General features: G+C 47.7%; 1 protein-coding gene across 3 annotated transcripts in view; it reads right to left on the bottom strand.

The window, feature by feature from the left end:
• csad (cysteine sulfinic acid decarboxylase) overlaps positions 1–25,219 on the bottom strand; it is a 119,187-nt gene that overhangs the window by 33,950 nt on the left and 60,018 nt on the right. For all 3 annotated transcript variants that reach the window (XM_078534524.1, XM_078534523.1, XM_078534525.1), the window contains exon 10: positions 18,578–18,642. In XM_078534524.1, coding sequence (XP_078390650.1) covers positions 18,578–18,642 — 65 coding nt within the window. The remainder of the gene's footprint in view (positions 1–18,577; positions 18,643–25,219) is intronic.

Genomic DNA, 25,219 nt, shown 5'->3' with positions numbered 1-25,219 from the left:
AAACTGGACGCAGTGCTCCAGGTGGGATTGAAACAGAACTGGACACAGTGCTCCAGGTGGCACTGAATCAGAACAGGACACAGTGCTCAAGGTGGGACTGAAACAGAACTGGACACAGTGCTCAAGGTGGGATTGAAACGGAAATGGACAGAGTCCTCAAGGTGGGTCTGAATCAGAACTGGATACAGTGCTCAGGGTGGGTGTGAAACAGAACTGCACTCGGTGCTCAAGGTGGGACTGAAACAGAACTGGACACAGTGTTCAAGGTGGGACTGAAACAGAACTGGACACAGTGCTCAAGTTGGGAACGAAACAGAACTGGACACAGTGCTCAAAGTGGGTCTGAAACAGAAGTGGATACAGCGCTCAAGTTTGGATCGAAACAGAATTGGACACAGTGCTCACGGAGGAATTGAAACAGAACTGGACACAGTGCTCAAGGTGGGACTGAAACAGAACTGGACTCAATGCTCAAGGTGGGACTGAAACCGAACTGGACACAGTGCTCAAGGTGGGACTGAAACAGAAATGGACAGAGTGCTCAAGGTGGGTCTGAATCAGAACTGGATACAGTGCTCAGGGTGGGTGTGATACAGAACTGCACACGGTGCTCAAGGTGGGACTGAAACAGAACTGGACACAGTGTTCAAGGTGGGACTGAAACAGAACTGGACACAGTGCTCAAGGTGTGATTGAAAGAGATCTGGACACCGTACTCAAGGTGGGTCTGAAACAGAACTGGACACAGTGCTTAAGGTGGGACGGAAACAGAACTGGACACAGTGCTCAAGGTGGGACTGAATCAGAAATGGACACAGTGCTCAAGGCGTGATTGAAAGAGAACTGGACACAGTGCTCAGGGTGGGTCTGAAACAGAACTGGACACAGTGCTTAAGGTGGAACTGAAACAGTACTGGACAGAGTGCTCAAGGTGGGTCTGAAACAGAACTGGATACAGTGCTCTAGGTGCATCTGAAACACAACTGGAAACATTGCTCAAGGTGGGAATGAAATGGAATTGGACACAGTGCTCAAGGTGGGACTGAAACAGAACTGGACACAGTGCTCACGGTGGGATTGAAACAGGACTGGACACAGTGCTCAAGGTGGGACAGAAACAGAACTGGGCACAGTGTTCAAGGTGGGACAGAAACAGAACTGGACACAGTGCTCAAGTTGAGATTGAAACAGAACTGGACACAGTGCTCAAGTTGGGATTGAATCAGAACTGGACACAGTGCTCAAATTGGGATTGAAACAAAACTGGACACAGTTCTCAAGGTGTGACTGAAACAGAACTGGACACGGTGCTCAAGTTGGGTCTTAATCACAACTGGTCACAGTGCTCAAGGTTGGATGGAAACAGAACTGGACACAGTGCTCACGATGGGATTGAAACAGAACTGGACACAGTGCTCAAGTTGGGATTGAGACAGAACTGGACACACTGCTCAAGGTGGGTCTGAAACAGAACTGGACACAGTGCCCAAGGTGGGACTAAAACAGAACTGGACACAGTGTTTAAGGTGGGACTGAAACAGAACTGGACACAGGGCTCAAGGTCGGAGTGAAACAGAACTGGACACAGGGCTCAAGGTCGGACTGAAACAGAACTGGAGACTGTGCTGAAGATGGGACTGAAACAGAACTGGACACAGGGCTCTAGTTGGGTCTGAATCAAAACTGGACGCAGTGCTCCAGGTGGGATTGAAACAGAACTGGACACAGTGCTCCAGGTGGCACTGAATCAGAAATATACACAGTTCTCGAGGTTGGATTGAAACAGAACTGGACAGAGTGCTCAAGGCGTGATTGAAAGAGAACTGGATACAGTGCTCATGGTGGGACTGAAAGACAACTGGACACATTGCTCAAGGTGGGAATGAAATGGAACGGGACACAGTCCTCAAGGTGGGACTGAAACAGAACTGGACACAGTGCTCAAGGTGTGATTGAAAGAGAACTGGACACCGTGCTCAAGGTGGGTCTGAAACAGAACTGGACACAGTGCTTAAGGTGGGACGGAAACAGAACTGGACACAGTGCTCAAGGTGGGACTGAAACAGAACTGGACACAATGCTCAAGGCGTGATTGAAAGAGAACTGGACACAGTGCTCAGGGTGCGTCTGAAACAGAACTGGACACAGTGCTTAAGATGGAACTGAAACAGAACTGGACACATTGCTCAAGGTGGGTCTGAAACAGAACTGGATACAGTGCTCAAGGTGGGAATGAAAAGGAATTGGACACAGTGCTCATGGTGGGACTGAAGCAGAACTGGACACGGTGCTCAAGGTGGATCTGAAACAGAACTGGACACACTGCTCGAGGTGGGACGGAAGCAGAACTGGATACAGTGCTCAAGTTGGGATTGAAACAGAACTGGACACAGTGCTCAAGTTGGGATTGAATCAGAACTGGACACAGTGCTCAAATTGCGGTTGAAACAGAACTGGACTCAGTTCTCAAGGTGGGACTGAAACAGAACTGGACACGGTGCTCAAGGTGGATCTGAAACAGAACTGGACACACTGCTCGAGGTGGGACGGAAGCAGAACTGGATACAGTGCTGAAGTTGGGATTGAAACAGAACAGGACACAGTGTTCAAGGTGGGACTGAAACAGAACTGGACAATGTGCTCAAGGTGGGTCTAAAACAGAACTGGACAGAGTGCTCAAGGTAGGTCTGAAACAGAAGCGGACACAGTGCTCAAGGTGGGATTGAAGCAAAACTGTACACAGTGCTCAAGGTGGGTCTGAAACTGAACTGGACACGGTGCTCAAGGTGGGATTGAACCAGAACTGGACACAGTGCTCAAGGTGGGTCTGAAACAGAACTGGACATAGTGTTCATGGTCGGACAGAAGCAGAACTGGATACAGTGCTTAAATTGGGATTGAAACTGAACTGGACACAGTGCTCAAGGTTGGTCTGAAACAGAAGTGGATACACTGCTCAAGGTGGAATTTAACCAGAACTGGACACAGTGCTCATGGTGGGACTGAAACAGAACTGGACACACTGCTCAAGGTGTGTCTGAAACAGAACTGGAAACAGTGCTCAAGGTGGGACAGAAACAGAACTGGACACAGTGCACAAGGTGGGACAGAAACAGAACTGGACACAATGCTCAGGTTGGGACTGAAACTGAACTGGACACAGTGCTCAAGTTGGGTCTTAATCAGAACTGGTCACAGTGCTCAAGGTTGGATGGAAACAGAACTGGACACAGTGCTCACGATGGGATTGAAACAGAACTGGACACAGTGCTCAAGTTGGGATTGAGACAGAACTGGACACACTGATCAAGGTGGGTCTGAAACAGAACTGGACACAGTGCTCAAGGTGGGACTGAATCAGAACTGGACACAGTGCCCAAGGTGGGACTAAAACAGAACTGGACAGTGTTTAAGGTGGGACTGAAACAGAACTGGACACAGGGCTCAAGGTCGGAGTGAAACAGAACTGGACACAGGGCTCAAGTTGGTATTGAAAGAGAACTGGACACCGTGCTCAAGGTGGGTCTGAAACACAACTGCACACAGTGCTTAAGGTGGGACGGAAACAGAACTGGACACAGTGCTCAAGGTGGGACTGAAACAGAACTGGACACAGTGCTCAAGGCGTGATTGAAAGAGAACTGGACACAGTGCTCAGGGTGGGTCTGAAACAGAACTGGACACAGTGCTTAAGGTGGAACTGAACCAGAACTGGACACAGTGCTCAAGGTGGGTCTGAAACAGAACTGGACACAGTGCTCAAGGTGCATCTGAAACACAACTGGAAAGAGAACTGGACACAGTGCTCAGGGTGGGTCTGAAACAGAACTGGACACAGTGCTTAAGGTGGAACTGAACCAGAACTGGACACAGTGCTCAAGGTGGGAATGAAAAGGAATTGGACACAGTGCTCAAGGTGGGACTGAAACAGAACTGGACACAGTGCTCACGGTGGGATTGAAACAGGACTGGACACAGTGCTCAAGGTGGGACAGAAACAGAACTGGGCACAGTGTTCAAGGTGGGACAGAAACAGAACTGGACACAGTGATCAAGTTGAGATTGAAACAGAACTGGACACAGTGCTCAAGTTGGGATTGAATCAGAACTGGACACAGTTCTCAAATTGGGATCTAAACAGAACTGGACACAGTTCTCAAGGTGTGACTGAAACAGAACTGGACACGGTGCTCAAGGTGGATCTGAAACAGAACTGGACACACTGCTCGAGGTGGGACAGAAGCAGAACTGGATACAGTGCTCAAGTTGGGATTGAAACAGAACTGGACACAGTGTTCAAGGTGGGACTGAAACAGAACTTGACACAGTTCTCAAGGTGGGACTGAAACAGAACTGGACACAGTGCTCAAGGTGGGTCTGAAACAGAACTGGACACAGTGCTCAAGGTGGGTCTGAAACAGAACTGTACACAGTGCTCAAGTTGGGATTGAAACAGAACTGGACACAGTGCTCAAGGTGGTTCTGAAACAGAAGTGGATACATTGCTCAAGGTGGGATTGGAGCTGAACTGGAGATAGTGCTCAAGGTGGGTCTGAAACTGAACTGGACATGGTGCTCAAGGTGGGATTGAACCAGAACTGGACACAGTGCTCATGGTGGGACTGAAACAGAACTGGACACACTGCTCAAGGTGGGACAGAAACAGAACTGGACATAATGCTCAAGTTGGGACTGAAACTGAACTGGACACAGTGCTCAAGTTGGGTCTTAATCAGAACTGGTCACAGTGCTCAAGGTTGGATGGAAACAGAACTGGACACAGTGCTCACGATGGGATTGAAACAGAACTGGACACAGTGCTCAAGTTGGGATTGAGACAGAACTGGACACACTGCTCAAGGTGGGTCTGAAACAGAACTGGACACAGTGCTCAAGGTGGGACTGAAACAGAACTGGATACAGTGCCCAAGGTGGGACTAAAACAGAACTGGACACAGTGTTTAAGGTGGGACTGAAACTGAACTGGACACAGGGCTCAAGGTCGGAGTGAAACAGAACTGGACACAGGGCTCAAGGTGGGACTGAAACAGAACAGGAGACTGTGCTGAAGGTGGGACTGAAACAGAACTGGACACAGGGCTCTAGTTGGTTCTGAATCAAAACTGGACGCAGTGCTCCAGGTGGGATTGAAACAGAACTGGACACAGTGCTCCAGGTGGCACTGAATCAGAACTGTACACAGTTCTCGAGGTTGGATTGAAACAGAACTGGACAGAGTGCTCAAGGCGTGATTGAAAGAGAACTGTATACAGTGCTCATGGTGGGACTGAAACACAACTGGACACACTGCTCAAGGTTGGAATGAAATGGAACGGGACACAGTCCTCAAGGTGGGACTGAAACAGAACTGGACACAGTGCTCACGGTGGGATTGAAACAGGACTGGACACAGTGCTCGAGATGGGACAGAAACAGAACTGGAAACAGTGTTCGAGGTGGGACAGAAACAGAACTGGACACAATGCTCAAGGTGTGTCGGAAACAGAACTGGACACAGTGCTCCAGGTGGCACTGAATCAGAACTGTACACAGTTCTCGAGGTTGGATTGAAACAGAACTGGACAGAGTGCTCAAGGCGTGATTGAAAGAGAACTGGATACAGTGCTCATGGTGGGACTGAAAGACAACTGGACACATTGCTCAAGGTGGGAATGAAATGGAACGGGACACAGTCCTCAAGGTGGGACTGAAACAGAACTGGACACAGTGCACACGGTGGGATTGAAACAGGACTGGACACAGTGCTCGAGTTGGGACAGAAACAGAACTGGAAACAGTGTTCGAGGTGGGACAGAAACAGAACTGGACACAATGCTCAAGGTGTGTCGGAAACATAACTGGTCACACTGCTCGAGGTAGGACAGAAGCAGAACAGGATACAGTGCTCAAGTTGGGATTGAAACAGAACTGGACAGAGTGCTCATGGTAGGTCTGAAACAGAAGTGGACACAGTGCTCAAGGTGGGATTGAAGCTGAACTGGACACAGTGCTCAAGGTGGGTCTGAAACAGAACTGGACACACTGCTCATGGTGTGTCTGAAACAGAACTGGACACAGTGCTCAAGGTGGGACTGAAACAGAACTGGACACAGTGCTCAAGGTGGATCTGAAACAGTACTGGACACAATGCTCAAGGTGGGACTGAAACAGAACTGGACACAGTGCTCATGTTGGGTCTGAATCATAACTGGTTACAGTGCTCAAGGATGGATTGAAACAGAATTGGATACAGTGCTCATGGTGGGATTGAAACAGAACTGGACACAGTGCTCAAAGTGGGTCTGAAACAGAACTGGACACAGTGCTCAAAGTGGGTCTGAAACAGAACTGGACACAGTGCTCAAGGTAGGACAGAAACAGAACTGGACACAGTGCTCAGTGTGGGTCTGAAACAGAAGTGGATACAGTGCTCAAGGTGGGATTGAAGCAGAAATGGACACAGTGCTCAAGGTGGGACTGAAACACAACTGGACACCGTGCTCAAGGCGTGATTGAAAGAGAACTGGATACAGTGCTCAGGGTGGGTCTGAAACAGAACTGGACACAGTGCTCAAGGTGGGTCTGAAACAGAACTGGACGCAGTGCTAAAGGTGGAACTGAAACAGAACTGGACACAGTGCTCAAGGTGGGTCTGAAACAGAACTGGACACAGTGCTCAAGGTGGGATTGAACCAGAACTGGACAGATTGCTGAAGGTGGGACTGAAACAGAAATGGACACAGTGCTTAAGGTGGGATTGAAGCGGAACTGGACACAGTGCTCAAGGTGGGTCTGAAACAGAACTGGACACACTGCTCAGGGTGGAACTGAAACAGAACTGGACACAGTGCTCAAGGTGGGTCTGAAACAGAACTGGATACAGTGCTCAAGGTGCATCTGAAACACAACTGGAAACATTGCTCAAGGTGGGAATGAAAAGGAATTGGACACCGTGCTCAAGGTGGGACTGAAACAGAACTGGACACAATGCTCACGGTGCGATTGAAACAGGACTGGACACAGTGCTCAAGGTGGGACAGAAACAGAACTGGGCACAGTGTTCAAGGTGGGACAGAAACAGAACTGGACACAGTGCTCAAGTTGGGATTGAAACAGAACTGGACACAGTGCTCAAGTTGGGATTGAATCAGAACTGGACACAGTGCTCAAGTTGGGATTGAAACAGAACTGGACACAGTGCTCAAGGTGGGACTGAAGCAGAACTGGACACAGTGCTCAAGGTGGATCTGAAACAGAACTGGACACAGTGCTCTAGGTGGGACTGAAACAGAACTGGACACAGTGCTCAAGGTGGGACTGAAACAGAACTGGACACAGTGCTCAAGGTGGGTCTGAAACAGAACTGGACATATTGCTCAAGTTGTGATTGAAACAGAACTGGACACAGTGCTCAAGGTGGGTCTGAAACAGAAGTGGATACAGTACTCAAGGTGGGATTGGAGCAGAAGTGGACACAGTGCTCAAGGTGGGTCTGAAACTGAACTGTACACAGTGCTCAAGGTGGGATTGAACCAGAACTGGACACAGTGCTCAAGGTGGGTCTGAAACAGAACTGGACACAGTGTTCATGGTCGGACAGAAGCAGAACTGGATACAGTGCTCAAGTTGGGATTGAAACAGAACTGGACACAGTGCTCAAGGATGGTCTGAAACTGAAGTGGATACACTGCTCAAGGTGGAATTGAACCAGAACTGGACACAGTGCTCATGGTGGGACTGAAGCAGAACTGGACACAGTGCTCAAGGTGTGTCTGAAACAGAACTGGATACAGTGCTCAAGGTGCATCTGAAACAGAACTGGACACAGTGTTTAAGGTGGGACTGAAACAGAACTGGACACAGGGTTCAAGGTCGGAGTGAAACAGAACTGGACACAGGGCTCAAGGTGGGACTGAAACAGAACTGGAGACAGTGCTGAAGGTGGGACTGAAACAGAACTGGACACAGGGCTCTAGTTGGGTCTGAATCAAAACTGGACGCAGTGCTCCAGTGGGATTGAACCAGAACTGGACACAGTGCTCCAGGTGGCACTGAATCAGAACTGGACACAGTTCTCGAGGTTGGATTGAAACAGAACTGGACAGAGTGCTCAAGGCGTGATTGAAAGAGAACTGGATACAGTGCTCATGGTGGGACTGAAACACAACTGGACACATTGCTCAAGGTGGGAATGAAATGGAACGGGACACAGTCCTCAAGGTGGGACTGAAACAGAACTGGTCACAGTGCTCACGGTGGGATTGAAACAGAACTGGACACAGTGCTCAAGGTGGGACTGAAACGGAACTGGACACAGTGATCAAGGTGGGACTGAAACTGAACTGGACACAGTGCTCAAGGTGGGTCTGAAACAGAAGTGGACACAGTGTTCATGGTGGGACAGAAGCAGAACTGGATTCAGTGCTCATGTTGGGATTGAAACAGAACTGGACACAGTGCTCAAGGTAGGTCTGAAACAGAAGTCGATACAGTGCTCAATGTGGGATTGAAGCAGAACTGGACACAGTGTTCAAGGTGGGTCTGAAACAGAAGTGGACACAGTGCTCAAGTTGTGACTGAAACAGAACTGGACACATTGTTAATGGTTGGTCTGAAACGGAACTGGACACAGTGCTCAGGTGGGACTGAAACAGAACTGGACACAGTAATCATGGTGGGACTGATACAGAACTGGACACAGTGCTCAAGGTGGGACTTAAACAGAACTGGACACAGTGTTCAAGGTGGGACTGAAACAGAACTGGACACAGTCCTCAAGGTGGGACTGAAACAGTACTGGACACAGTGCTCAAGTTGGGTCTGAATCAGAACTGGACACAATGCTCAAGGTGGATCTGAAACAGAACTGGATACAGAGCTCAAGTTTGGACTGAAACGGAACTGGACACGGTGCTCAAGTTGGGTCTGAATCGGAACTGGGCACAGTGCTCAAGGTGGGTCTGAAACAAAGCTGGACACAGTGCTCAAGGTGGGTCTGAATCAGAACTGGACACAGTGTTTAAGGTGGGACTGAAACAGAACTGGACACAGGGCTCTAGTTGGTTCTGAATCAAAACTGGACGCAGTGCTCCAATTGGGATTGAACCAGAACTGGACACAGTGCTCCAGGTGGGACTGAAACAAAGCTGGACACAGTGCTCGAGGTTGGATTGAAACAGAACTGGACTGAGTGCTCAAGGCGTGATTGAAAGAGAACTGTATACAGTGCTCATGGTGGGACTGAAACTCAACTGGACACATTGCTCAAGGTGGGAATGAAATGGAACGGGACACCGTCCTCATGGTGGGACTGAAACAGAACTGGACACAGTGCTCACGGTGGGATTGAAACAGGAATGGACACAGTGCTCGAGGTGGGACAGAAACAGAACTGGACACAGTGTTCGAGGTGGGACAGAAACAGAACTGGACACAGTGCTCAAGGTGGGACTGAAACAGAACTGGACACAGTGCTCAACGTGTGTCTGAAACAGAACTGGGCACAGTGCTCAAGGTTTGACTTAAACAGAACTGGACACAGTGCTCAAGGTGGGTCTGAAGCCGAAGTGGACACAGTGTTCATGGTGGGACAGAAGCAGAACTGGATTCAGTGCTCATGTTGGGATTGAAACAGAACTTGACACAGTGCTCAAGGTGGGACAGAAACTGAACTGGACACAGTGCTCAAGTTGTGACTGAAACAGAACTGGACACATTGTTCATGATTGGTCTGAAACAGAACTGGACACAGTGCTCAGGTGGGACTGAAACAGAACAGGACACAGTACTCAAGGTGGGACTGATACAGAACTGGACACAGTGCTCAAGGTGGGACTAAAACAGAACTGGACACAGCGCTCGAGGTGGCACAGAAGCAGAACTGGATACAGTGCTCAAGTTGGGATTGAAACAGAACTGGACACAGTGCTCAAGGGTGGTCTGAAACAGAACTGGACACAGTTCTCTAGGTGGGTCTGAAACAAAAGTGTAAACAGTGCTCAAGGTGGGTTTGAAACTGAACTGGACACAATGTTCAAGGTTGGTCTGAAACAGAACTGGACACAGTGCTCAAGGTCGATCTGAAACATAACTGGACACAGTGCTCAAGGTGGGACTGTAACAGAACTGGACACAGTGCTCGAGGTTGGATTGCAACAGACGTGGACAGAGTGCTCAAGGCGTGATTGAAAGAGAACTGGATACAGTGCTCATGGTGGGACTGAAACACAACTGGACACATTGCTCAAGGTGGGAATGAAATGGAACGGGACACCGTCCTCATGGTGGGACTGAAACAGAACTGGACACAGTGCTCACGGTGGGATTGAAACAGGACTGGATACAGTGCTCGAGGTGGGACAGAAACAGAACTGGACACAGTGTTCATGGTGGGACAGAAGCAGAACTGGATTCAGTGCTCATTTTGGGATTGAAACAGAACTGGACACAGTGCTCCAGGTAGGTCTGAAACAGAACTGGACACAGTTCTCAAGTTTGGATTGAAAAAGAATTGGACACAGTGCTCACGGTGGGATTGAAACAGGACTGGACACAGTGCTCAAGGTGGGACTGCAACCGAGCTGGACACATTGCTCATGGTGGGTCTGAAACAGAACTGGACACAGTGCTCAAGGTGGGACAGAAACTGAACTGGACACAGTGCTCAAGTTGTGACTGAAACAGAACTGGACACATTGTTCATGGTTGGTCTGAAACAGAACTGGACACAGTGCTCAGGTGGGACTGAAACAGAACAGGACACAGTGCTTAAGGTGGAACTGAAACAGAACTGGACACAGTGCTCAAGGTTGGTCTGAAACAGACCTGGACACAGTGCTCGAGGTGGATCTGAAACACGACTGGAAACATTGCTCAAGGTGGGAATGAAAAGGAACTGGACACAGTGCTCAAGGAGGGACTAAAACAGAACTGGACACTGTGCTCACGGTGGGATTGAAACAGGACTGGACACTGTGCTCACGGTGGGCCAGAAACAGAACTGGACACAGTGTTCAAGGTGGGACAGAAACAGAACTGGACACTGTGCTCAGGTGGGACTGAAACAGAACAGGACACAGTGCTTAAGGTGGAACTGAAACAGAACTGGACACAGTGCTCAAGGTGGGTCTGAAACAGACCTGGACACAGTGCTCGAGGTGGATCTGAAACACGACTGGAAACATTGCTCAAGGTGGGAATGAAAAGGAACTGGACACAGTGCTCAACGTGGGACTGAAACAGAACTGGACACTGTGCTCACGGTGGGATTGAAACAGGACTGGACACTGTGCTCACGGTGGGCCAGAAACAGAACTGGACACAGTGTTCAAGGTGGGACAGAAACAGAACTGGACACAGTGCTCAAGGTGTGTCTGAAACAGAACTGGATACAGTGCTCAAGGTGCATCTGAAACAGAACTGGACACAGTGTTTAAGGTGGGACTGAAACAGAACTGGACACAGGGTTCAAGGTCGGAGTGAAACAGAACTGGACACAGGGCTCAAGGTGGGACTGAAACAGAACTGGACACAGGGCTCTAGTTGGGTCTGAATCAAAACTGGACGCAGTGCTCCAGTGGGATTGAACCAGAACTGGACACAGTGCTCCAGGTGGCACTGAATCAGAACTGGACACAGTTCTCGAGGTTGGATTGAAACAGAACTGGACAGAGTGCTCAAGGCGTGATTGAAAGAGAACTGGATACAGTGCTCATGGTGGGACTGAAACACAACTGGACACATTGCTCAAGGTGGGAATGAAATGGAACGGGACACAGTCCTCAAGGTGGGACTGAAACAGAACTGGACACAGTGCTCAAGGTGTGTCTGAAACAGAACTGGTCACAGTGCTCACGGTGGGATTGAAACAGAACTGGACACAGTGCTCAAGGTGGGACTGAAACGGAACTGGACACAGTGATCAAGGTGGGACTGAAACTGAACTGGACACAGTGCTCAAGGTGTGTCTGAAACAGAAGTGGACACAGTGTTCATGGTGGGACAGAAGCAGAACTGGATACAGTGCTCAATGTGGGATTGAAGCAGAACTGGACACAGTGTTCAAGGTGGGTCTGAAACAGAAATGGACACAGTGCTCAAGTTGTGACTGAAACAGAACTGGACACATTGTTAATGGTTGGTCTGAAACGGAACTGGACACAGTGCTCAGGTGGGACTGAAACAGAACTGGACACAGTAATCATGGTGGGACTGATACAGAACTGGACACAGTGCTCAAGGTGGGACTGAAACAGAACTGGACACAGTCCTCAAGGTGGGACTGAAACAGTACTGGACACAGTGCTCAAGGTGGGACTGAAACAGTACTGGACACAGTGCTCAAGTTGGGTCTGAATCAGAACTGGACACAATGCTCAAGGTGGATCTGAAACAGAACTGGATACAGAGCTCAAGTTTGGACTGAAACGGAACTGGACACGGTGCTCAAGTTGGGTCTGAATCGGAACTGGGCACAGTGCTCAAGGTGGGTCTGAAACAAAGCTGGACACAGTGCTCAAGGTGGGTCTGAATCAGAACTGGACACAGTGTTCAAGGTGGGACTGAAACAGAACTGGACACAGTGCTCAAGGTGGGTCTGAAACAGAACTGGATACAGTGCTCAGGGTGGGTCTGAAACAGAACTGCACACGGTGCTCAAGGTGGGACTGAAACAGAACTGGACACAGTGCTCAAGGTGGGACTGAACCAGAACTGGACATAGTGCTCAAGGTGGATCTGAAACAGAACTGGACACAATGCTCAAGTTGGGACTGAAACAGAACTGGACACAGTGCTCAAGTTGTGTCTTAATCAGAACTGGTCACAGTGCTTAAGGTTGGATGGAAACAGAACTGGACACAGTGCTCACGGTTGGCTTGAAACAGAACTGGACACAGTGCTCAAGTTGGGATTGAAACAGAACTGGACACACTGCTCAAGGTGGGTCTGAAACAGAACTGGACACAGTGCTCAAGGTGGGACTGAAACAGAACTGGACACAGTGCTCAAGGTGGGACTGAAACAGAACTGGACACAGTGTTTAAGGTGGGACTGAAACAGAACTGGACACAGGGCTCTAGTTGGTTCTGAATCAAAACTGGACGCAGTGCTCCAATTGGGATTGAACCAGAACTGGACACAGTGCTCCAGGTGGGACTGAAACAAAGCTGGACACAGTGCTCGAGGTTGGATTGAAACAGAACTGGACTGAGTGCTCAAGGCGTGATTGAAAGAGAACTGTATACAGTGCTCATAGTGGGACTGAAACTCAACTGGACACATTGCTCAAGGTGGGAATGAAATGGAACGGGACACCGTCCTCATGGTGGGACTGAAACAGAACTGGACACAGTGCTCACGGTGGGATTGAAACAGGAATGGACACAGTGCTCGAGGTGGGACAGAAACAGAACTGGACACAGTGTTCGAGGTGGGACAGAAACAGAACTGGACACAGTGCTCAAGGTGGGACTGAAACAGAACTGGACACAGTGCTCAACGTGTGTCTGAAACAGAACTGGGAACAGTGCTCAAGGTTTGACTTAAACAGAACTGGACACAGTGCTCAAGGTGGGTCTGAAGCCGAAGTGGACACAGTGTTCATGGTGGGACAGAAGCAGAACTGGATTCAGTGCTCATGTTGGGATTGAAACAGAACTTGACACAGTGCTCAAGGTAGGTCTGAAACTGAACTGGACACAGTGCTCAAGTTTGGATTGAAACAGAACTGGACACAGTGCTCAAGGTGGGACAGAAACTGAACTGGACACAGTGCTCAAGTTGTGACTGAAACAGAACTGGACACATTGTTCATGGTTGGTCTGAAACAGAACTGGACACAGTGCTCAGGTGGGACTGAAACAGAACAGGACACAGTACTCAAGGTGGGACTGATACAGAACTGGACACAGTGCTCAAGGTGGGACTAAAACAGAACTGGACACAGCGCTCGAGGTGGCACAGTAGCAGAACTGGATACAGTGCTCAAGTTGGGATTGAAACAGAACTGGACACAGTGCTCAAGGGTGGTCTGAAACAGAACTGGACACAGTTCTCTAGGTGGGTCTGAAACATAACTGGACACAGTGCTCAAGGTGGGACTGTAACAGAACTGGACACAGTGCTCGAGGTTGGATTGCAACAGACGTGGACAGAGTGCTCAAGGCGTGATTGAAAGAGAACTGGATACAGTGCTCATGGTGGGACTGAAACACAACTGGACACATTGCTCAAGGTGGGAATGAAATGGAACGGGACACCGTCCTCATGGTGGGACTGAAACAGAACTGGACACAGTGCTCACGGTGGGATTGAAACAGGACTGGATACAGTGCTCAAGGTGGGACAGAAACAGAACTGGACACAGTGTTCGAGGTGGGACAGATACAGAACTGGACACAGTGCTCAAGGTGCGACTGAAACAGAACTGGACACAGTGCTCAAGGTGTGTCTGAAACAGAACTGGACACAGTCCTCAAGGTGGGACTGAAAAGGAACTGGACACAGTGCTTATAGTTGGACTGAAACAGAACTGTCCACATTGCTCAAGGTGGGACTGAAACAGAACTGGAGACAGTGCTCAAGTTGGGATTGAAACAGAACTGGACACAGTGCTCAAGGTGGGTCCGAAACAGAACTGTACACAGTGCTCAAGGTCGGTCCGAAACAGAACTGGACACAGTGCTCAAGGTGGGATTGAAACAGAACTGGACACAGTGCTCAAGGTGGGTCCGAAACAGAACTGTACACAGTGCTCCAGGTCGGTCCGAAACAGAACTGGACACAGTGCTCAAGGTTGTTCTGAAACAGAACTGGACGCAGTGCTCATGGTGGGTCTGAAACAGAACTGGACACAGTGCTCAAGGTGGGTCTGAAACAGCACTGGACACAGTGCTTAAGTTGGGATTGAAACAGAACTGGACACCATGCTCAAGGTCGGTCTGAAAAAGAACTGGACACAGTGCTCAATGTGGGACAGAAAAGAAAATGGACACAGTGCTCAGGGTTGGACTGAAACAGAACTGGACACATTGCTCAAGGTGGGACTGAAACAGAACTGGACACAGTGTTCAAGGTGGGACAGAAACAGAACTGGACACAGTGCTCAAGGTGGGATTGAAACAGAACTGGACACAGTGCTCAAGGAAGGTCTGAAACAGATCTGGACACAGTGTTCAAGGTGAGACTGAAATGGAACTGGACACAGTGCTCATGGTTGGATTGAAACAGAACTGGACACATTGCTCTACGTGGGACTGAAACAGAACTGGACAGTGTTCAAGGTGGGACAGAAACAGAACTGGACACAGTGCTCAAGGTGGGATTGAAACAGAACTGGACACAGTGCTCAAGGAAGGTTGGAAACAGAACTGGACACAATGCTCAAGGTCGGTCTGAAGCAGAACTGGACACAGTGCTCAAGGTGGGTCTGAATCATAACTGGACACAGTGCTCAAGGTGGGACAGAAACAGGACTGTCACAGTGCTCTAGGCGTGATTGAAGGAGAACTGGACACAGTCCTCAGGGTGGGTCTGAAACAGAACTGGACACAGTGCTTAAGGTGGGACAGAAAAACCACTGGACACTGTGTTCAAGGTGGTACAGAAACAGAACTGGACACAGTGCTCAATTTGGGATTATAACATAACTGGACACACTGCTCAAGGTGGGACAGAAACAGAACTGGACACAGTGCTCAAGGTGGGACAGAAACAGAACTGGACACAGTGCTCAAGGTGTGTCTGAAACAGAACTGGACGCAGTGCTCAAGGTGGGACTGAAACAGAACTGGACACAGTGCTCAAGGTGGGACTGAAACAGAACTGGACACAGTGCTCAAGGTGGGACTGAAACAGAACTGGACACAGTGCTCAAGGTGGGACTGAAACAGAACTGGACACAGTGCTCAAGGTGGGACTGAAACAGAACTGGACACAGTGCTCAAGGTGGGACTGAAACAGAACTGGACACAGTGCTCAAGGTGGGACTGAAACAGGACTGGTCACAGTGCTCAAGGCGTGATTGAAAGAGAACTGGACACAGTGCTCAGGGTGGGTCTGATACAGAACTGGACACAGTGCTCAAGTTGAGATTGAATCAGAACTGGACAAACTGCTCAAGGTGGGTCTGAAACATAACTGGACACAGTGCTCAACATGGGACAGAAGCAGAACTGGACACAGTGCTCAAGGTGGGACTAAAACAGAACTGGACACAGTGTTCACGTTTGGTCTGAAACAGAACTGGGCACAGTGCTCAAGGTGGGATTGAAACAGAACAGGACACTGTGTTCAAAGTGGGACTGAAAAGGAACTGGACTCAATGCCCAAGATGGGAGTAAAACAGAACTGGACACAACGCTCAAGGTGGGTCTCAAACAGAACTGGACACAGTCCTCAAGGTGGGACTGAAAAGGAACTGGTCACAGTGCTTATAGTTGGACTGAACCAGAACTGGACACAGTGCCCAAGTTGGGATTGAAACAGAACTGGACACAGTGCTCAAGGTGGGATTGAAACAGAACTGGACTCAATGCTCACGGTGGGACTAATACTGAACTGGACACAGTGCTCAAGGTGGGATTGAAACAGAACTGGACACAGTGCTCAAGGATGGTCCGAAACAGAACTGGACATAATGCTCAAGGTCGGTCTCAAACAGAACTGGACTCAGTGCTCAAGGTGGGTCTGAATCATAACTGGACACAGTGCTCAAGGTGGGACAGAAACAGGACTGGTCACAGTGCTCAAGGTGGCTCTGAAACAGAACTAGACACTGTGCTCAAGGTGGGACAGAAACAGAACTGGACACAGTGTTCAAGGTGGGACTGAAACAGAACTGTACACAGTGTTCAAGGTGGGACTGAAACAGAACTGTACACAGTGCTCAAGGTGGGTCTGAAACAGAACTGTACACAGTGCTCAAGGTGGGTCTGAAACAGAACTGGACACAGTGCTCAAGGTGGGTCTGAAACAGAACTGGACACAGAGCTCAAGGTGGGATTGATCCAGAACTGGACAGATTGCAGAAGGTGGGACTGAAACAGAACTGGACACAGTGCTCAAGGTGGGACTGAAACGGAACTGGACACAGTGCTCAATGTGCGTCTGAAACAGAACTGGACATAGTGGTCAAGGTGGGATTGAACCGGAACTGGACACAGTGCTCAAGGTTGGATTGAAACAGAAATGGACACAGTGCTCACGGTGGGATGGAAACAGGACTGGACACAATGCTCAAGGTGGGACTTTAACCGAGCTGGACACAGTGCTCAAGGTGGCTCTGAAACGGAAGTGGACACAGTGGTCAAGGTGGGACAGAAACAGAACTGGACACAGTGTTCAAGGTGTGACAGAAACAGAAATGGACACAGTGGTCAAGCTGGGATTGAAACAGAACTGGACACAGTGCTCAAGGTGGGTCTGCAACAGAACTGGACACAATGCTCAAGGTGGGACTGAAACAGAACTGGACACAGTGCTCAAGGTGGGACTGAAACAGAACTGGACACAGTGCTCAAGGTGGGACTGAAACAGAACTGGACACAGTGCTCAAGGTGGGTCTGAATCATAACTGGACACAGTGCTCAAGGTGCAACTGAATCTGGACTGGACACAGTGCTCAAGATGGGTCTGAAACAGAACTGGACACAGTGCTCAAGGTGGGACTGAAACAGAACTGGACACAGTGTTCAAGGTGGGACTGAAACAGAACTGGACACAGTGTTTAAGGTGGGTCTGAAACAGAACTGGACACAGTGTTTAAGGTGGGACTGAGCAGAGCTCTGTACAGTTTTTCCTGTTGTTCTCACACTTGTATTTTACTGTTTGTGCAGTATTTCAGCATGCTATTGCCTTTGTTGATTGCTGATCTGAATTGGTTGGACGTTTGTTGAGTTTACGGTGACTCGAAGGTTTCTTACAGGTTCATCGTTTGCTGTTTCCACACTACTCCGGGGGTTTGTGTATTGCCCATTTTTCCTACCATCGTGCAATACTTTTCACTCAAACACTAAATTTCTTCTCTGAATAGTTCCCACCAATCCTGATGGCCCCTTGCTTCCAAATCCAGGCAATTACTCAAATGAGTGACTGAATGTTAAAACGAAAGTCACTTAAAGCATTCAAGCCACCAAGTATCCTTTGCATCCCTAAAACTGCAGTGTCACGGAACATTTGCATAAAGCCAGGGAGTTTCATGGAGGAAGATTACAAGGTTTTCAAAGCTGTATTTTAGCTGTTTGTGCATGACCTCTCTGGAGCCGGACACTAATTATCAGTGTGACCAGTGACTTTCAGAAACCATCAACTCATCAGAAACCATTGCTGCCTTAAATTCCTGTGCATCAAACAGCGAGAGAAAGCCATATCTTCTGAATGGTTCATAAACCCGCCCACCAACCGATTTGGTATCAACCAATCCTAGAGGAAAAACAGGCTCTTCTTCTGATGTGAGGAAATTAAGACAAAAGAAAACCTTGAACAAAGATACCATATCAATGCTTGCGTCTTTTAATAAATCTCCCCTTTAGAATGGAATTAAAACAGTGCAGACAGCATCCTGAATTACAGTTCCCACCTCTCAATTCCAGTCAGCAGGTGGCGGTGTTTCCTGGAGATTAGTGCACTTCCACCCCAGGCTGCCTGTTAGATAGAGTAAAGAGAGAAGAGTGAGAAACAGCAGAAGCAAGAGCACAACATTCAACAGCATTTACACCCTGGGTAGCTGGAATCAGACGACTGGTTAGGGGAAAGCACCAACATACAAATTCCAGGGTGACCAGTAACCCCTGTAAATAGGCACAGGTCTATGGTCATACTGTTCTGAAAACACCAGTTCTTGGAAGCAAAGCAGTCTCAGGCCTGTTTAGTACTTAAATGGGAGACCACATGGGAATATAAAGTGCATAGCCGCCATGGCTAAGTGGCTAAAGCACTGGTCTTGTAAACCAGGAATCCAGTGCTCAAATCCCAGTGGTGCCTTCAGCTCGTGTTATTGTTAGACCAAGAGAGGTACAAACTAACACAGACTGAAACTGTGGCTGCTGAGTTAGGTGTATGCTTGTAATGTTCAACTCTAAGTTTAAAAAAAAAGTGTGAAGATTGGCTCCAGTTCTGTCCTTTAACATCTGGCCTTTCAGGACTAGAACATAGTTTCCAAACTTCACCTTTAGGCGACCAAAAAGGAAAAAGGCAGAAAACCAAAATCCTAATGGCCATCATGGAAAATGGCAGAAAACAATTGTACATTATCAGGATGGGATTACACACTGATGTTCCAAGTCTGAACCACATGACTAATGGAAGAATGAAGTGGATATGTAGATAAAGGTTACGTCCCTACAAAGGCGAAACAAAGTATGACCTTGACATTGTTGTTTCCCACCAGAGGTAAGGTATTTTGAGCTGGCCGCCTGCAGTTGGCTAGTATTAGAAGGTCAAAACCTTTATTAGACTTTATCGGATGAAATCTACAGGAAAGGTGGTCTGTTAAATGCTGATGAGGCATGATCAGACTTTGATAAATTGCTTGATACATTACAGAAATAACCTAACAGATTGAATAAAAGATTGACAAAATTCAATTTCGGAATTGCTGGGTCAGTACTAGCATTTAAATCGCTAAGGTGTCTCATAAGGATAGGCTACTGGTTCTAACTGGTGTCCAGTTGCATCAGATGTCTACTACCGTAAAAATCCTGTGGTAAGCACCTTTAACTGATCATGGCTATTATAGCAGAAGACAGAATTGGAACAGCAATAATAGATGAATAAATCCCAGGAATGTCCAAGAAACAGTTAATAGGTATTTCAGGTGTGACTCAAACGTGTTATTATACGAAGAACTGTCCAAATTAGAGACGCAGGATACTCAAGATTATACAAGACACAGGAAGACATTGAAGATAGTGAAGAATCCAAACAATCAATCATTCATCACATGGATTTTTAGTTCGGAGATGAATGTGTTAGTCATGGACTCCTTTAACTGTACAGCACTAGATAGTACTTGCACTTCAATAATATGTGGAACAGATTGGCTAAAACATTTTCTTGATTCACTAAGTAGTGATGGTCAACACAAGGTTAAGGAGTATAAAATTACTACTTCAGGAAGGCAGTGGTGCAGTGGTAATGTCACTGGACCAGTAATACCAAGACACAGGTTAATGTTCTGGGGACATGGGGTTGAAACCCACCACGGCAGCTGGTGTAATTTAAATTCAATTAATAGAACCTGAAATTAAAAGCTACTTTCGGTAACAGTGACCATGAAACCTTTGGCAATTGATGTAAAAACCCATTGGTGGCATAGTGATATTGTCAATGCACTAGAATTTCAGAGACCACCAGGGTAATGATCTGCAGACCCGGGTTCAAATCCCACCACGGCAGATGGTGAAATTTGAATTCAATTAAAAGTCTAATAAATGACCACAAAACCATTGTCGAGTGTTGTAAAAACCCATCTGATTCACTAATGCCCCTTTGGGGAATGAAATATGCCATCCTTACCTACATTTGACTCCAGACACACAGCAATGTGGTCGACTCTTTACTACCTTCTGAAATGGCCTAGAAAACCACTCAGTTATATCAGGAAAAGTCGATCTAGGCACCAGAAATGACAACAGCACAACCAGCCCTGTCAACTCTGCAACATCCTCCTTACCAATATCTGGGGGCTTGTGCCAAAATTGGGAGAACTGTTCCACAGACTAGTCAAGCAGCCTGACAGTCATACTCGCTGACTCATACCTTATGGACAGTGTCCCAGACATCACCATCGCCATCCCTGGGTATGTCCTGTCCCACCGGCAGGACAGGCCCAGCAGAGGTGGCGGCACAGTGGTATACAGTCGGGAGGGTATGTCCCTGGGAGTCCTCAACATCAACTCCAGACTCCATGAAGTCTCGTGGCATCAGGCCAAACATGGGCAGGGAAACCTCCTGCTGATTACCACATACCGCCCTCCCTCAGCTGATGAATCAGTGCTCCTCCATGTTGAACACCACTTGGAGGAAGTACTGAGGGTGGCAAGGGCACAATGTACTCTGGGTGGGGGACTTCAATGTCTATCACCAAGAATGGCTCAGCAGTAGTACTGCTACAGACTAAGCCCTAAATGACATAGACCCAGTCTGGCAGCTATGGCAGGTGGTGAGGGAGCAAAGAGGGAAAAGCTTACTTGACCTTGTTCTCAACAATCTACCTGTCACAGATGCACCTGTTCATGACAGCTTTGGTAGGAGTGACCACTGCACAGTCCTTGTGGAGACAAAGAATCACCTGACCATAAGACATAGGAGCAGAAATTAGGCCATTCGGCCCATCGAGTCTGCTCCGCCATTCAATCATGGCTGATAAGTTTCTGAACCGCCTTCTCCCCGTAACCTTTGATCCCCTTACCAATCAAGAACCTATCTATCTCGATCTTAAATACACTCAATGACCTGGCCTCCACAGCCTTCTGTGGCAATGAATTCCATAGATTCACCACTCTCTGACTAAAGAAGTTTCTCCTCATCTCTGTTCTAAAAGGTCTTCCCTTTACTCTGAGGCTGTGCCCTCGGGTCCTAGTCTCTCCTACTAATGGAAACATCCTCCCCACGTCCACTCTATCCAGGCCTTTCAGTATTCTGTAAGTTTCAATCAGATCCCCCCCTCATCCTTCTAAACTCCATTGAGTATAGACCCAGAGTCCTTAAACGTTCCTCATATGTTAAGCCTTTCATTCCTGGGATCATTCTCATGAACCTCCTCTGGACCCTCTCCAGGGCCAGCACATCCTTCCTGAGATACGGGGCCCAAAATTGCTCACAATATTCTAAATGTGGTCTGACCAGAGCCTTATAAAGCCTCAGCAGCACATCCCTGCTTTTATATTCTAGTCCTCTCGAAATAAATGCCAACATTGCATTTGCCTTCCATTGAGGATACCCTCCATCATTTTGTTTGGCGCTACCACCGTGCTAAATGGGACACATTTCAAACAGATCTAGCAACTCAAAACTGTGCATCCATGAGGCAATGTGGGCCATCAGCAACAACAGAATTGTATACAACCACAATCTGTAATCTCGTAGCCTTGCATATCCCTACTCTATTATTACCATCAAGCCAGGGGATCAACCTAGTTCAATGAAGTGTGCAGGAGGGCATGCCAGGAGCAGCACCAGCCATACCTAGTGAAGCTATAAACACAGGACTACTTGTGTGCCAAACAGTGTAAGTAGCATGCAATAGACAGAGCTAAGCAATCCCACAACTAACGGATCAGATCTAAGCTCTGCAGTCCTGCCACATCCACTGTGAATGGTGGTGGACAATTAAACAACTCACTGGAGGAGGAGGCTCCACAAATATCCCCATCCTCAATGATGGGGGAGCCCAGCACATCAGTACAAAAGGGATGTTTGAAGTATTTGCAACAATCTTCAGCCAAAAGTGCTTAGTGGATGATCCATCTCAGACTTCTCCAGAGGTCCCCAGCATCACAGATGCCAGTCTTCAGTCAATTCAATTCACTCCATGTGATATCAAGAAACGGCTGAAGGCACTGGTTACTGCAAAGGCTATGGGCTCTGACAATATTCCGGCAATAGTACTGAAGACTTGTGCTCCAGAACTTGCCACGCCCCTAGCCAAGCTGTTCCAGTACAGCTACAACACTGACACTTACCCAGCTATGTGGAAAATTGCCCAGGTATGTCCTGTACACAAAAAGCAGGACAAATACAACCCGGCCAATTACCGCCTCATCAGTCTACTCTCGATCATCAGTGATGGAAGGGGTCATCGACAGTGCTATCAAGCGGCACTTACACTGGAATAATCTGCTCACTGATGCTCAGTTTGGGTTCCACCAGAATCACTCAGCTCCTGACCTCATTACAGCCTTGGTTCAAATGTAGACAAAAGAGCTGAATCCATAGAAACATAGAAAATAGAAACAGGAGTAGGTCATTCAGCCCTTCGAGCCTGCTCCGCCATTCAATATGATCATGGCTGATCATCTATCTCAACACCATACTCCCGCTCTCTCCCCATACCCCTTGATGTCTTTAGAGTCTAGAAATCTATTTCCTTCTTAAATATATTCAGTGACTTGGCCTCCACAGCCTCCTGTGGTAGAGAATTCCACAGATTCACCACCCTCAGTGAAGAAGTTTCTCCTCATCTCAGTCTTAAATACCCACCCCATATCCTGAGACTGTGACCCCTTGTTCTAGACCCCCCCCAGCCAGGGGAAACATCATCCCTGCATCCAGTCTGTCCAGCCCTGTCAGAATTTTATACTTTCAATGAGATTCCCTCTCATTCTTCTAAACTCCAGTGAATACAGGGCCTAGTCAGCTCAATCTCTCCTCATATGACAATCCTGCCATCCCAGGAATCAGTCTGGTGAACCTTCACTGCATTCCCTCAATGGCAAGTATATCCTTTCTTAGGTAAGGAGACCAAAACTGCACACAATACTCCAGGTGTGGTCTCACCAAGGCCCTGTACAGCTGCAGTAAGACATCCTTGCTCCTGTACTCAAGTCCTCTCGCAATGAAGGCCGACATATCATTTATCTTATTAACTGCCTGCTTCACCTGCATGCTTGCTTTCAGTGATTGGTGTACAAGGACACCCAGGTCCCTTTGTACATCAACATTTCCCAATCTATCACCATTTAAATAATACTCTGCCATTCTGTTTTTCCTCTCAAAGTGGATAACTTCACACTTATCCACATTATACTGCATCTGCCATGTATTTGCCCATTCACTCAACTTGTCTAAATCGCCTTGAAGCCTCTTAACATCCTCCTCACCACTCACATTCCTACTTAGTTTTGTGTCGTCAGCAAACTTGGAAATATGACATTTGGTTCCCTCATCAAAATCATTGACATATATTGTGAATATATAGGGCCCAAGCACTGATCCCTTCGGTACCTCACTAGTCACCACCTGCCATTCCAAAAGAGACCCATTTATTCCTACTGTTTCCTGTCTGCTAACCAATTCTCAATCCGTGCCAATATATTACCCACAATCCCATGTGCTTTAATTTTGCATGCTAACCTCTTATGTGGGACTTTATCAAAAGCTTTCTGAAAATCCAAATACACCACATCCACTGGTTCTCCCTTATCTATTCTACTAGTTACGTCTTCAAAAAACTCCAGTAGGTTTGTCAAACATGATTTTCCTTTCATAAATCCATGTTGACTTTGTCTAATCCCGTTGATATTTTCTAAGTGTCCTGTTATCACATCCTTTATAATAGACTCTAGCATTTTCCCTAATACTGATGTTAGGCTAACTGGTCTGTAGTTCCCTGTTTTCTCCCTCCCTCCTTTTTTAAATAGTGGGGTGACATTTGCCACCCTCCAATCTGCCAGGACTGTTCCAGAATCTACAGAATTTTGGAAGATGACAACCAACACATCCACTATTTCCATGGCCTTTAGTACCCTGGGATGTAGATTATCAGGCCCTGGGGATTTATCAGCTTTCAGTCCCATTAATTTCTCCAGCATTGTTTTCTTAGTAATACTAATTTCCTTCAATTCCTCTTCCTCACTAGACCCTTGGTTCCCTAGCATTTCTGGGAAGTTATTTGTGTCTTTCTCTGTGAAGACAGAACTAACGTAGTTGTTTAATTGCTCTGCCATTTATCTTATTCTCTGTTATAAATTCCCCCATTTCAGACTGTAAAGGACCTACATTTGTCTTCACCAATCTTTTTCTTCTTTCATACTTATAGAAATTTTACAGTCCTCTTTTAAGACCTTTGCAAGTTTACTCTCAATCAATTTTTCCCCTCTCAATCAATCTCTTGGTCCTCCTTTGCTGAATTCTAAACTGCTCCCAATCCTCAGGCTTGCTACTTTTTCTAGCAACTTTGTATGACTCTTCTTTGGATCTAATACTATCCTTAATTTATTTTGCTAGCCATGGTTGGGCCATTTCTCCTGTTGTGTTTTTGTGCCAGAGGTGAGGTGAGAATACCTGCCCTTGACATCAAGGCAGCATTTGACCGAGTGTGGCATCAAGGAGCCCTTGCAAAACTGGAGTCAACGTGAATCAGAAAGAAAACTCCCCGCTGGTTGGAGTCATACCTAGCACAAAGGAAGATGGTTGAGTTTGTTGGAGGTCAATCATCTGAGTTCCAGGACTTCACTGCAGGAGTTCCTCAGGGTAGTGTCCTAGGCCCAACCATCTTCAG

This window comes from Cetorhinus maximus, chromosome X (assembly GCF_964194155.1).
Source record: "Cetorhinus maximus chromosome X, sCetMax3.hap1.1, whole genome shotgun sequence".
Classification (NCBI taxonomy): Eukaryota; Metazoa; Chordata; class Chondrichthyes; order Lamniformes; family Cetorhinidae; genus Cetorhinus; species Cetorhinus maximus.
The sequence above is the reverse complement of the archived record's forward strand: the minus strand, read 5'-3'. Positions and strand labels throughout refer to the sequence as shown.